The sequence below is a fragment of the Ictidomys tridecemlineatus genome, chromosome 7 (assembly GCF_052094955.1).
Source record: "Ictidomys tridecemlineatus isolate mIctTri1 chromosome 7, mIctTri1.hap1, whole genome shotgun sequence".
Lineage (NCBI taxonomy): Eukaryota > Metazoa > Chordata > Mammalia > Rodentia > Sciuridae > Ictidomys > Ictidomys tridecemlineatus.
Genome location: NC_135483.1, coordinates 51654490 through 51670136, shown reverse-complemented (window position 1 = coordinate 51670136; position 15647 = coordinate 51654490). Strand labels below are relative to the sequence as shown.

At 38.8% G+C, this 15647-nt stretch overlaps 1 protein-coding gene across 2 annotated transcripts in view; it reads right to left on the bottom strand.

Annotated features, from left to right (window-relative positions):
- Tpd52 (tumor protein D52) overlaps positions 1 to 15409 on the bottom strand; it is a 102410-nt gene extending 87001 nt beyond the window's left edge. Inside the window, exon 1 of one of the 2 annotated variants that reach the window (XM_078016984.1) lies at positions 15061 to 15409. In XM_078016984.1, coding sequence (XP_077873110.1) covers positions 15061 to 15079 — 19 coding nt within the window. In that variant the 5' untranslated portion in view covers positions 15080 to 15409. The remainder of the gene's footprint in view (positions 1 to 15060) is intronic. The other variant, XM_078016985.1, reaches the window with a different exon arrangement.
- Between the last annotated feature and the right edge of the window lie 238 nt (positions 15410 to 15647).

Sequence of the window (15647 nt, the reverse complement as noted above, 5' to 3'; positions counted from 1 at the left end):
GGGATGAAGACAATAAATACCACAGAAGTCCAGGTCCTAGGATGAAGCCAGATTAGAATCAACAACTGACTCACCACTTTCCCTCAAAACCTTTATTTGAGAAAGAAAAATTCAAAATTTCCTGTTCATCTTCTAATAAGTTAAAATGACAATAACATTAAGGGAAAGCTATTGTGGCCTCTATTTCTCTGCTGGCCCAGAGAAACCCAAAAAGTTAAGCTAACCAATAAAATATGATTTTCTTAAGTCATCAATTAACAATTTGAAATGTTTCTTTTAAACCCTGAAGCATTTCTCCCACCCACACTAAATCAGCTTTGAAAAAGCAATGAAATGAATAATAAATGAACATGGTAAGTGAAATCCATTTTCAGAAGTTATTTTTCTCTTATTCCTGCACACAAAAATAAATTAATAGGATACATAAAGCACACTGAATAAGTTCATAAAATTCCTAAAACAGAAGCAAGACAAAAACACTTGAGTTCCATTTTAATGGCTCCAAATGGGAAAAGACAAAAAGAGAAAGAAGGGAATTGGTGAAGAAAAAGGATAGGAAAGTAAGAATGGGAGGTAGAAGCCCTGAAAGAAAGGCACCTGCAGAGAAGAAAACAAGAAAGTGGACACACTGATTTGAGGTTTGCACTTCCCTAGACGTTGGAGAAAATGAGCAAAGTTATCTGGAGCATTTTGAGAAGTTGGCTATCTCAACAGACTTACCTGCTTTCATTATGAGTGGAATAATTGCACCAGGAGAATGTGCTCTGCAGAGACCACAGCCCTGGCCAGAGCCCTATCAGAGTCCCCTCTTAGGGAATTTAAAACAATAAAAAGGAAGAAAGTTTGGGAAGGAATTCTAAAGATCCTAAACAAGAAAAATCTGTCATGTTATCTTTCTATGCGTCAAATTTTCACTGAATCCCTGAAGCAATGAGCAGTAACAATCCATTTAAAATCGCCAGGCAAGGCAGACAGGGCAAACAGGTTTATCTTCCAAAGATGACCTGAAGGAAAGAGCTGACTTTCACCCGAGTTAGGGAACTGGCACTGCAGAATGAAAATCATTTCTCAAAAAAACATGAGCACGACTATTTGATAAATCCAGACACCACACAAATCAATCCCATCGCCAAGACCCTCCATGAGGAAAGCAAGTACTCACAACTTCAGTTTGCCCTTTGAAACCGCTGGTTAAATTTTTTCAAAATAACAGCAGTACAATTTTGCTCTAACGTCACCTCTAGGCTAAATGGCTTCTCTGGTGATCAGACCACCCAAGGAAAGTATAAAACTTTCACCAAGGAAACAGTTAATAAGTGCTTATTCTCCACAACACTCTTACACATTGAAGTGAATTACTGCTTACAGACTTGAGCTCCCTGAAGGTCAGACCCGATAATATCACTATTAAAGTACATTTTGCAGTTGGGCATGGTGGTGCATGCCTGTAATCCCAGTGGCTTGGGAGGCTAGGCAGGAGAATTTCGAGTTCAAAGCCAACCTCAGCAAAAAGCGAGGTGCTAAGCACTCAGTAAAACTCTGTCTCTACATAAAATACAAAATAGGGCTGGGGATGTGGTTCAGAGTGCCTCTGAGTTCAATCTCCACTACCCCCAAAAATAAAATAAAATACATTTCACATTAAAAGCATCTTAACTAAAACCATTGGTATATGTAGGAATAGCAAACTCACTTTTCCTCCCTTGCCCTCCGGTTTCTCTTTCATTTTACAAACACTCACAAATGTCAAAGGACTTATCCTCTCCATTTCCATAGTAAATAACCACACTCCACATAAGCAAGCACTGAGTGAAGTGGTGCATGCCTACAATCCCAGCAACTTTGGAGGCTTGGAGTCCAGCCTGGGCAACTTAGCAAGGCACTATCTCAAAAGAAAAAGTAAAAAGGGCTGGGTTGTAGCTCAGTGGTTCAGTGTCCCTGGGTTCAAACCCCAATACCCGGAAAAAAAAAAAAAAAAAAGGCAGACAAACAAATTGCCATCACCTCCTACTCCAAATTTCCCTTCAAAACACCCCTTGACTTATCCAAAGAGCAGAGTCCCCTTTTGGATGCCTCTGTTTCACTATTCATAGCCTGGAATAATTATACCTGCCCACCTTGACCTACAACTCCACAGCCTTTGGAAGTCTAACTCTATTTCTTAATTCACACATTCCCCTCCCCAATCTTTTCTTTCAGCTCTACTTTTTCTCCCAGGCCATCTCCACAACTGTGATCTAATCCTGCCCAACTTGTTAGTGTGGAGATCTATGTTTTCTGCTCCTGAACCTATCCACTTGGAAATTCCACAAGGACCTGGTGATCATAAAGCATGAACACATTCACTGACTCTTCCCACCTAAAGGTGAAGTCTAATTCCCCTCTGAACGTAAGTCGGTGCTGGGGACACATTTCTAACCACTCAAATGATGCAGAAGTGAGACCTCCTGACTTCCAAGGCCAGGTCATCAAATGCCATATAGCTTGTCCCTGCCTCCTTCAGGGTCCCTCCTGGGAGGCACTGAGCTAACATCCAATAAGTCTGGGCATCTGGGGGATGCACAAGACCAGGTTAATAGAGACAGCTGTCCAAGGAACACAGCTGTTCAAATCTTCCTGATACCAAGCATCCCTCATGTGAGGTTTTGGAAGACCCCAGCCTCTGTCTTCAAATCCTTACAGCTGAGGCTGAATGAGAATAGCTGTCCTCAGAGGCCCTTCTCCAATCACAGGTCTGTGCCACAATAAATGTGGTTGCTTAATAAGGTGGGATAGGTTTGTTCTGCAGCTCTGGAACTTGGGACAGACATCAGATATAATGTACCCCCAAAACAAATTCCTTATCTCCCTCCTGGTAACTGCTCTTCCTTCTGTATTCACTATTCCAGTTTCTCCTTCATTCAATCTGAAAGCTTTTCTCTCTTCTCTCCTTCCTTACCCCACCCCCTGCCATCTGACCTATTCTATCCCAGAAGTCTCAGGAATCAAGCACCTCACTCTCCTTGTCTCCTCACCTACTTTTGCATTTGTGTTGTTTGTGGTTTTATGCCTTTGCACCTTTGCACATGCTCAATCTTCATGGTAAATTTCCTTCCTCGCCCCTTTATCTCCGCACTTAGGAGAGTCCTACTTGGTCTTTGTCAGCATGGGCTTCTATAACAAAACACTACAGGCTGAGGGACTTCAACAAGACACTGGCTTCTCACAGGCACCACAGATTCGGTTCCTGGTGAAAACCCTTTTTCCAGTTTGCGGATGGCTGCTTCTTGCTGAACCCACACAGGGTAGACACAGATCACCTCTCGCTTTTCTCTTCTTATAAAGGGCACTAATCCCACTCCTGCGGGCTCCCAAAAGACTTCACTCCAAATATCACATTAGAGATTAAGACTCCCACATGTGAATTTAGGGAGGAGTTCGAACATTCAGTCCATAGCAACCTTGAAATCTAAGTTCAAAGGTCATCTTTGGGTTCTTTTCTGATGACCCCAGCAGAAGCTGCTCACTTCCTCCTTGGCAGGGTTGTGTGGCTCTCACAACATCCATTTCCCCACAGCGGCCCAGTTGCATGTTTGTTTCCTCCAGACTGGCCGATGAGTCTGGGGACAGTCATTCTATCCTATTTGTCCCTAAATAAATAACATGTTGATAATTTGTATTTGGAACCACAGAGTCAGCATTCCCCAGAAATACGTGCCACTCAGTTTCAGAACTGGTATCTACGGAGCACCAGTGCTACTCAACAGATTTTTTACTTAATTTTCACAAATATTTAAAGTACCGACAATCTCAATAGAGGTTTAGCAACATATCCAATGTCTCATAAACAGAAAATGATGAACTCAAATTCTGAACCCAGGTGATGCTTCACATTCTGCACTCTGCCTGAACATATACAGTTAGCTCTGAAGCACAAAAACAGACATGCAGGTCATCTGCTTCTTAGAGCTGCCATTAGTAGCTTCTACCATAGCTATGTTACTCTTGAACACCACTTTTGGAAACAAAAGAGGCTGTATAACTTTGAGGCAGTATAATAGGTAAGGACGTCGTGTACTCGATATCAAGGCATCACAGATCAGAAGTGCAAGCTCTATGCCAAGCTCTCCAAGTGTGCCAAGCTCTGTGTCAACTCTCCATCTGTGCCAAGCTCTGTGTCCCTGAAGTTATTATTATTACTCCATCCCTTCACGCCTGGTTGTTTCCTTTGTAAAGCAGGGACACTATCAACACCTGCTCCCTGCCTGTTGTCAAGATTTTAAAAAAATGAAACCAGAATAGCATTTAGAACAGAACCTGACATACAGAAAATACTCAATAAATGTTGCAGCTACTGGTAATAATAGTATTACTAAAACACTCCCTAAACCTCAGCTGGAAAACTTTAGCAAATAAAACACAGGACTGAAGCTGTGTTCCTCCAGATTTCAATTTTGCTTAAATTACTTGTAAGGAAAACACTTCTAAAGAGTTAGAACACGTTCCTATCCCTCCAAACTGCGCAGCAAATGTTAATTAAGTTTTTCTTGGAACCCAGGTTATTTTGTTAGAGACAAGAGGTTTGGGATGAAGTTTTTGTACAGCTCTCTACATCCAGAAGAGTAAGTCTGGGGAAGCCGTGGTCATTCAGATTGCTTCCCCATTTGCCAGTCCTAGCTCCTACACCACGAGGACTCAAAGGAGGTAAGAGGTAGGAAAGTTAGTAGGAGCTCTGAAAGACCACGTGGCACCACCTGGGACGATAATACAGAGAATCTCCCCATTCAGGTTTCATTTTCTGTGGTTTCAATTACTCTGCTTCGACACAGTATGAAAATATTCAATGGAAATTTCCAGAAATAAATAATTCATAAGCTTTAAATAACTTCTAATATAGTACAATGTTATAATTATTCTATTTTTATTAGTTATTATTATTAAACTCTTACTATGTCTAATTTGCAAATTAAACACTCTCAGGGACATCACACACACACACACACACACACACACAGGATAAAACAAAGTACGTACAGGACTGGGTATGATCCACAGTTTCAGGCATTCTCTATGGGCCCTAGGATGTATCAAATCTCCATGGATAAGAGGGTCTCTCCTTTCAAATGTCCCAGACAGGCAGACTTTGCATTTTTGTTTGTTTTTTGTTTTGTTTTGATTCCCTATCTTAGAGCCATATCCCAGCCCTTTTTCTATTTGGAGACAGGATATCGCTGACTTGCCCAGAATGGCTCAAACTTTCAATTTTCCTGCCCCCCAACTAGCTGGGATTACAGGCAGCTGTCGCCACACCTGGCTGCATTTTTTTTCTTTATTGAGTTTTTGTTCTCTTTTCCTAGTAGCAAGCATTTTTCACTACTGTTATCACACCCTTCTCAGTGACATTCAAAGAAACTACTTCTAAAATGTATTATGACTACACATGTCTCCTAACGTCAGGACACATTAAAAGCAAGTAACTAACTTTGATAGAATAGCATAGAAAGTGTTATTAAAAAAGTATTGATAGAGCACTATATCCCACACCCTTCGAAGAATAAAAATTTAGCCAACATTAGCCCTTCTACGTACACATGCATATTTTTACATGTAGAATTCCAAAGCAGAGTTCCAATTTCTCCTCTATTTACAGATCAGATTTTCAGTAGTTATATATAAAACCTTAAGCACATTTGGAACATATACGCCTATCTCCCTGCCAAACCTTTTTCTTTCACTAATTCTTAGCCTTTTCTGTCTACTCCCATCTGACTCTATTTATGCTAGAAGTCCTTCCAGCTGATGTGAGTGTGATATAACAAATATTTATGGAGTACCTACTACACACACCCTTGAACTGAGTGCTGAGAAAATATTCTAGCGACACTTTATTTCTAGCCAAGAACATTTTCCAACAAGTTGGATAAACTATTATCTTTATTCCTTCAGCCCTCCTGATTGAACCACAAGCTTCATTTCCATATCACAATAGTTCCAATAAACCCTAATTTAATCCTCGTAAATTCATAGTCCAAAACTTTATCAAGGTATAGTATGATTATATTAAAAAATTATGTCATTTTTGAAACTGGCATTTACCTACTTCACAGCTATATCTCAGCCCTTTTTCTTATATTTTTAGGTAGGATATCACTAACTTGCCCAGGATGGCAAACTTTCAATCTTCCTGCCTCAGCCTCCCAAGTAGCTAAGAATAACTAATTAAATAAAAATAATTATAGCAATGTACAATATTGAAAGTTGTTTAAAGCTTATGAATTATTTTGAAGGAATTGTTCATGAATTATACATCCCACAATGGGTTTAGATTCAATTTTGCAATAAGAACATAGCATAGGTGCTATGTTATACATGAAATATGTTATAAGCTAAGGTATGAAGTTAATAGCTTCTCTGACACCATTCTCTTAGAAATTTAGTTTCAAAGAAACTACTTCTAAAACATATTGAGACCACCCATGTGTCCTAAGATCAGGACACATTAAAAGCAAGTAACTAACTTTGATAGAACAGTACAGAAAATGTATTATTAAAAGTATCGACAGAGGTGTCTGGCACATGCCTAGCACCTGTGAAGCCCTGAGTTCAATTCTCAGCACCATATATAAACAAATAAGTAAAATAAAGGTATTGTGTCCAACCACAAATAAAAAATAAAATTTTTTTAAAAAAAGTATTGATAGAGGACTCTATCCCAAACCCTTTGGAAAATAAAAATTTGAAATTTACAACAGAGATTACAATAATAACAAATAAAATTATAGTAATATACAATATTGTTATTTAAAGCTTATGAATTATTATGAATTATAACTGTTGTTCAATGAGTTTAGATTCAGTTTTGCAATATGAACATAGCTGTTAATATGAAATACGGTTTATATACTAAAGTATATAAATTAATAGCTTCTCTGAAATCACTCTTTTTAGTACTGGTTACAGAAGTATCTAAAGAGAAAAGATAGAAGAGAGGGAGGTATTAAAAGCCACTCAAGAGCCAAGCAATGTATCCAAAAACGTCACCTATAAAACAAAAGAACTCCCACAACTCAACAATAAGTAAACTAACTTTAAAAAAAAAAAAAAAGTCAAAGAGTCTGAACATTTCCCCAAAGAAGATACACAAAAAGCCAACAAATATATGCAAAAACACACATTACTTACCATTTGAGAAATGCAAATCAAAACCAAAATGAAACATTACCTTGCACCCATTAGGATGGCAGAAGGGGAAGGATGAGAGAGGGACAGGGAGAAGGAGAGGGAAGAAGAGGTAAAAAGGAAAGAGGAAATGTTGGCAAAGATGTGGATAAACTGGGATAATCCTTGGGCACTGCTAGTGGGAATATGTACTGGTATAGACATGTGAGGAAATACTGAGGTTCCTCTAAAAACTAAAAATAGAAAAGCCCTACCATCCAACAATCTCACTTCTAGAGATATCTCTAAAGGAAGTGAAAACAGTATTTCAAAGAGATGTGCATGTCCATGTTTACTGCAACATTACTCACAGCAGCCAAAAGATAGAAGCAACATAAATGTCCACTGACAGATGAATGATAAAGAAAATGCAGGATATGCATACAACAATATTCATCTCCCAAAAGAAAGAAGAACAGTCACTTGGTACAACCTGGATGAACCTTGAGGACTTTATACTAAGCACAATGATTAAATCTCAAAAAGACAAACACTAAGTGATTCCTCCTTCATGGGGTATGTCAAACAGTAAATTCAGGAATGGCAGTTACCAGGACAGGGGAGAGGGAAAGAAGGAATTGTTGTTCAATGGGTTTAGATTCAGTTTTGCAATAGGAAAAAGTTCCAGAGATCTGTTATAAAGTACATATCGTTAACACTCCTGTATGTTAAACTTAAAAATTATTAAGATATCACATATTTAAAGCTGGAAACATTTCACCTCCTTGATGTCTCAGGAATTCCATCTTAAAATAATTTCTCTTAAAGCATTATTTGTAGTAGCTGAAATGGAACACAATCGATACTGTAACAGAGAAACATTTGAATGAATATTCAAATGGTGTAAGGGTGAAACCATAAAATATTACAGGTTTAGGAAACATTTATAATGCTATGACAAAGTCTTATAATCTAATAGTACCCTAAACATTAAGATTAAAAAATATATAATATGAACCTGATGGACATATTATTGGGGTGTTCAATAAAGAAACAAACCAATTTCTTTAAAAAGAGAGAGAAAGGGGACAGAAGACAAACAGCTAGGCTAACACCAGTTCTGTTGAATTCTCACCTATATAAGTTGACTGTAATATTCATTTGAAAATAAAATCTGGCATGAAAAATCTAATCACCAAAAAAAAAAAAAAAAAGGGAGAGTAATCAGGGGAGTAATCAAGGAAGTGATCCCCTTCCAGGCATTTTTACATTTTATGAAACTACAATAATTTACACAGTTGAGTTGTTGGCAATGAACATATATATCAAGGGGAAAAAATAAGAATTTGCAGCTGGGGATATAGCTCAGTTGGTAGAGTGCTTACCTCACACGCACAAGGCCCTGGGTTCAATCCCCAGCATAACAATAACAACAAAAAAGAATAGTATATGATAACGTTAGCATTTCAAATCAGTAGAGGAAAAATCCATTGGGTGATGAATTGTGTTAAGCAAATGGGTAGCCAAAAGAGGGGAGGGGAGGGGGGGTAAGGTATTAAAAGTCATAATTTACTTCCATCAAAATAAACTCCAGTCACTTTGTTTTGGGGTAGAGGGTACGAAGGATTTAACCCAGATTTTCTTTCCCAGTCTTTTTTTGAGACAGGAACTCACTAAATTGTTGAGGGCCTTTGCTAAATTGTTGAGACTGGCCTCAAACTTGGAATCCTTCTGTCTCAGCCTCCAAAGTCTAGGATTACAAGCATGCACCACCACGCCCAGCCAAAATAAACTCCAGATGGATGAAAGATTTAGATGTAAAAAATAAAATCATAAAAACATAAATTCAAAGTGAGGAAGGCTTTTCTAGGAATGATTCAAAAGTTAGAATCCACAAATGAAGCCATCAATTAGTATTTCTGGTTGGGGGGGGGGGGAATCACTAAAATAAAAAAAAAAGAAAAGAAATGACAAACTAGGAAAAATATGTATTAAAAACTCACATTATGATCAAAGAGCTACACATTACAAAACAAAGAGAAAAAAAACACATAATAGATAAGCTGGCAAAGGTTACTACAACCAGAAACTTCACAGAAATTGAAATCTAGATCTAAAACATATCAGAAGTACACTAACTTCATATTAAGGATATATGATAAGACACACACTGAGAAGCCACTTTTCTTCTGTGAGATAAGCAAAGCTGAAAAAGTGTGAGAACAGCCTGGCCACGTGGTGCAGGAAAGCAGACGGTCACACTGCTGGTAGAAGTATAATTGGCACCACTTTTATGGAGCAGAATTTGGCACAATCAAAAACTGAACAGTCACATTTTTCTAAGAATTCTTCCTACAGACATATTGGCATTTTTGCAAAATGATGCATATATATGCGTATAGATCTATATACATATATAGGTATATATCTGACACACCATCACCAAAACATTCCATTTTGGCTTAATGATTATTTTGAGCTAAATGACCCTGACTAATAGCAGGGCATTCTGACATCCTTTGAATTCTGACATCTGCAATCAGATGAAACTTACATATGAACAATGTCCTTCCTACACAGGAAAAAAAGAAACATTCTTTCAGCAAACATAGAAGACAAAGAGAAATCTATACCAACAAATCTTGTTAAACTAACCTTTGTCTTAGTTACTTTTTCACGATTGCCAATCCTAGTATATAAGAACTTAGTCACTTATTTGGGTCTTCAATTTTCTTTTGAGTGGCCCCCTGTACAGGTAAACTGAATAAATTTGCATACTTTTATAAATGAGTATATTTTTTCTTTTTTAATTTTTTTTCATTTGTTTTAATTAGTTACACATGACAGTACAATGATCTTGACATATCATACATTTGAATCATACAATGAGTATATTTTTCTTCTGTTGACTTGACTTTATACATTAGCCCATCAGAAAACTCTTGAGAAACTAGAGAAGAAATTTCCCTTCCCCTATAAAGCCACACTTAAAATACCCATCAGCAGAGAACAAGTTAACTTACTGAGTCCCAAGCTTTCAATTCTGCAAACATAATAAATATGTAAATATTATTTCAGAGTTACTATAAGTGACATCATTCATTGCTCAATATAAGTTTTTATAGGTGTTTCACATCTGGGAAGATACAACAAAATGAGTTTAAAATTGCCTAATGCAGACACAAAATAGTATATATATAACAGACATGGCCATTAAAAATGAAGCTGTTCTAGGGGCTAGGGCTGTAGCTCAATGGTAGAGCGCTTGCCTGGAGCATGTGAGGCACTGGGTTTGATAAATATAAAAATAGATAAATATTTGTGTCCACCTACAACTAAAAATATTCTTTTTTTAATGAAGCTGTTCTAAGTTGGGCTATAGCTCACTGGTAGAGTGCCTGCCTAACATATACAAGGCTCTGGATTCTGTCCCCAGCATAACAACCACCACAACAAAAAGCCGTTCCATATAATAATATTGTGTTGAGTGATCAGTAAAACAAATACTGTATTTAATGAAGAAAGTTGGGTCCTTAACAATTTATATGCTAGTTTATATAAGCCATACATACATGTTTAAGTATATATATGTATCTATACAAACATACATAGAAACTCTCAGGATGAACAGAGAAACTATGACAGCATTGTTATCTAAGAGAAATAATAGCCAAGAGATGAGAATGAGAAAGAGATTTAAATTTTACACCCTTTCAGTCATTTTGAGTTTTATATGGGGTGAATTACTGAAAATACTAGACAAATGATGTTGAAGTATATTTTTAAAATACATCAAGTTTATTTTTTAAAAAAGTTTAAATGTAGAGCATTCAAAAAGACTGCTTTGTGATTTGTTTTAAAAGGATAACTATACGGATGAAAACAAACCAATATGTTAACTATAATTTTCCAGAATAGGATTACAAGTGATTTCATTTTCTTTTTCTGAATCTATACTATTGATTTTTCTAAAATGGACAACTATTCTTGATAACAAAAAACAAAGTAATTTTACATTCAAACATTTTCTTTATGAACTTTCATTAAAATTTAAATATCTTTATCATTTTTACCTTTTTGTCTTAGATAAAAAGACATGCTAAAATTATGGTTTCAGCACAGCTGGTAACCACCCAGTTTAAATAAATTTGGGAATGTCTCAGAGGAGAGACAATTTACAATTTACTATTTTACAACAGTCAACAACTAAAGCAGCAATAATTAACCCCAACAGGAAAATAAAATAAGCTTAGCCTACAACAAAAGGCTCAGGAGCATTGAAGTTTGGGGGATTGGGGTATTCTTTTGTGTTCTAAACTGTGCATGTATAATATTTGTTTTTACTGGACGCATAGATTATTCTGTTTTGAGATCTTGCTAAGAGATCACAACCCCTCCCACCACTCAGCTTTTCCTCCAGGGACTAGGCAAGCTGTTGCATAAAAATAAATGCAGGAAGTGAAGGAGGGCTAACAAAGACATTAGCACCATATGGAAATCGAGAGTGTTGACCAAAGAAATTAATAGCCTAGGTAGATCAAGCCATAGACTGTGAGCAGACCCTCACAATGGTGTCCTTTCTTCTCTATAAATGCTTTACTTTTAAATAAATGACATGCCACATTTGTGTTATACCTAAGGCATAATTACAATGAGGAAATCATAGTGGCAATTATCTTGCAGCCTCTCCTCTGCAGGTTTTTGGCCTCAGAAATCTTCCCCTATCCTCTGAAAGTCATAAAGTTGGCTTTTTTCCCTTTAATTCTAACTCTTAAAATTCTTAGTGGCTAGGTGACTATCTCAGCTTCAATATAATAATGCTAAACTAAACTTACATAAGAGAATACTTGCATATAAATATTTATTCAGCCTATAAAAGGAGGCAGGAGTTGGGGAGGGGGGTGTTGTTGTTAGTTTTCTTTCGTTTCAACATAAGGTATGCTCTAGTTAGCCAGTCACACTGGGAAACGTCTCACACATTAAATGCACTGTGGTTAGCTTAATGCTTAGAAATGATTGAAAGACATTATGCAGTTTAAGGTATTTCAAATCACTGAATGTTTTTTGAACTCTCACTGTAAGCAGAGTATTGTATATAAGGACTGGGTATAGAAGAAAGTAGAAAAATATTCTGGTCTTCCTACAACACAACATTAGAATATATGGCTGAAAACACAAAGAAAAGAGTTCCTTTTTTTAAACTTTGCAGCTGTTAATAAAATTTCCAGCAATGGACAGATTTTGAGATCTTATAAGGTTTAAGCAGGACATTTTCAATAAAGAATGCATGTATGGAAAGAGGGCATTTAACTTTGTAATGAGAGTTTTGGTTTTTAAGAGACAAATTTAAGAAAACTTCAGGCACATACGAAATAAAGAAATCATAAAAATTTTATGATTTGGTTTGAAATAATTTGAAAAAAATCATCACAATTCAAGAGACAATCACAAAGTTTTATAAATCTTATCTCAGTCAACACAGTTTGCTAATGAACATCAAACTCAAACATTCCACCTTGTTTACTTTAAGCCAGACATCTTGATACAGATTCATTTAAGACAGATCCCTCTGTGCTACCAGTTCAAAGGCCTTCGAAGTAAACTTATTCACTAAGCCCAACACAGCCTTATCAGCAACTTTCTTTACCTAACCGCAGAGTTCTGCTTCTTGAGAAATAGGGAAAAAGAGACATGAGGCAGTGGGAAACAAGAGATCAATTTGGAGAGAGAGAGAGGTTCCTGTTACTGGAACCTGCTCTTGGATACCTTTCCCTCACATTTTAGCCAGTCAACACACTGCTGAGCACTAACTGTATGCCATGAGAACATACAGATGAAATGACAGGCAGACAGAAGCAAAAGTTTAAGAAAAGGCCATATGAATCTAGCATGGCAAAGCATAGGAATAAGCCAACAGACCTTCCCAAAGCAAGGAACTCCTCTTTATCATTGTCCATCACATTAAAAAGGTGGATTTCCCTAGCCCTCCAGGATGGACAATTAAAAACAAGGACTAACTTAACTAATGAATATCTCAACCAACCAAAGACACCATCTGAATATTATAAACTTTCCTTAAGCCAAAGGATTAATTAAACTTTCTTAGAATTAGAAACTTAAAAAAAAATTCTATAAAATCACAGAAAGTATGTAAGCAAGCTAGAATATCGCAGTAATACTGCAATTGTTACCATGCAAAGCAGAACACACAACATATTAAAACTAATCAGTCCAATCACCTTTATCAAACAGCTGTTTAAACTACTTTGGCATGTACCAAGCTCAGTTACTCTAAAAATCTCATTTATGTTAAAAGCAAATTTATGTTAAAAACAAATGAGTATACAAATATCCATGTACATGTTTACCTCTGCCATCACCCACATTAAAAACCAGAGTTGGGGGGCCACGGTGGCCCCCAAGTCTTCTAACAATACATATAAAACCTATGTTGAGATTTCTTCACTCATTTGAGGGTCTACTATGTACAAGTCACCATGCTGCCCAACCAACCACACATGATCAAAGATGGAATGTTCTGACCTTAAGAAGCTAAAAACAGGCTGAGGATGTGGCTCAGTGGTATAGAGCTTACCTAGCATTCCTGAGACCCTGGGTTCCACCCCTAGCATAAAACAAAAACAAAAGCTGAAAATCTAGCCGATAATGTATGTATGCATATAAATCATATAGATACATATATAATGAATAATATGTGTATGTATAAAACATAATGTACATAAGATTTATAAGCATTCACATGATAAGTGTGAAATTAATTTGAAGGGTTGGGAGGAAAACAAGTGTCAGAGAATTCCACGGATTCTATCTTACAAGCTATCAGAAGTAAAAGACAAAACAGTATATGTGGAATATGGTTTTATTTACATAAAAACTCATCATGAAGGCAAATACTGCAAGAAAATAAGCAAAAATGGTTAAGTGTTGTGTCTGGGCTCAAAACAGGAATGATTCCTATTCCTACTTCCCAAATGTTACCTTGTTATCTTTTCTTAGCATTTGTATATCTTTTTAAAGGCCTGCCATGCATATCTACGTTAGTCTGGTTTATTATCAGCAGAGAGATCTCTAGGATGAAGCAATATTTAAATCTAAAAATTGTGTCCTAATATTACCACACCTCATACAAGGATTCTCTTCAAGGCAATTTCACTTAAGTTACCATCTTAAAAAATAGAGCTACGGTAAATTAAGGGGTCTGTCCTGTGGGATTTCACCTTGCTGGAAAAAAAGAAACCCTCAATATAAAAAGCTCCCTCCCGCACACCACCACCCCCCAAATTAAACCCACAGACACCACTCCACAATTTGGGAACACCTGGTATGTCAAATATCTTACTTCCAAAACCATTGCCACAGGATCAAAGACCACTAAAAATCTTAACCAAGCACCTAAACTCCAAGTAGGCAAAAAGTCTTTTAACAAGTCAGGTGCCCATTCTGAGGTCCTTATTGAGGGACCAAAAAAAACGACTCACAGCCCCCCAGTTCCTGGTTCCCATCACTTGTAAGCTCTATCTATACTGTACGCCCAAAGCGTTGGGTGCTTGGCCAGCAGCTCCTCTGCATCCCAGAATCTTCTCTCCCTCTCTCTCCTTCCTATAGGTCCTTCCCCTCCCTCTCCATTTCTCCCCAACTCACACACACACACACGCACACACGCACACACGCACACACGCACACTCACACATACCCAAGTACCGATTCCGCCCACCAGGGCAGCTCCCTCCAGCTCAGCCACCCCAGGACGCCGGATCTGGATCCGGGAGAAGCAACTTGCGGCTCGGGCCGGAGAGGCTCAGCACCTGCCCGGCCAGCCGCCCCGCAGCCCGGCGCCGAACCCGCGCCCGCCGAACGCCCCCGCCCCGGGAGCCGCGGTGCCCGCCGCGGCCGCGCGCTCACCTTGCTCGCTGCGGTCCATGTCTCCTGCCGGCCGCCTCGCGTCCTCTACGCCTCTGCCGCCCGCAGCCCGTCCGCCTCCGCCCCTGCCAGCCGCGCCGCGCCGCGCCGCGCCCGGAGCTCCTCCTCGCCTCCGCCGCGACTCCTGCCAAGTCCCCACCCCCTGAGGCGTCGGGCGCGGCGGCACCGCCCGCCCGGGGCGGGAGCGCTTACCCGGGGCGTCACCCGACCACCTGACCCGCGACCTGTGCGCTCCGCCACGTCGGCGCGGGCGGGCGGTGCCCGGCGAGGAGGGCGCGTCGCGGCTGGGGCTCCGGCAGGAAATCGGCCGGGAGAAGGGAGGAGGACGGCCGCGAGGAGAGGCTCACCGTGGAGGCCGCGTGGAGAGGGCTTGGGAACCGAGATGGCGTTCGTGTGGCTCCACCAAGTTATTTATAAAAATCAAAAGTTTCCTCCGGGGCTTTGCAGGTGCCCTTTCTCCGCCTCTGGGAGCACCTGTTCTCGTGCACTTGTAGAGTAGAAACCCCAGGAAGGGTCTTTGGAAATGCCAGTGGCTCTTTTTTCCCCTTTAGTCTCCATATTCTCAATAC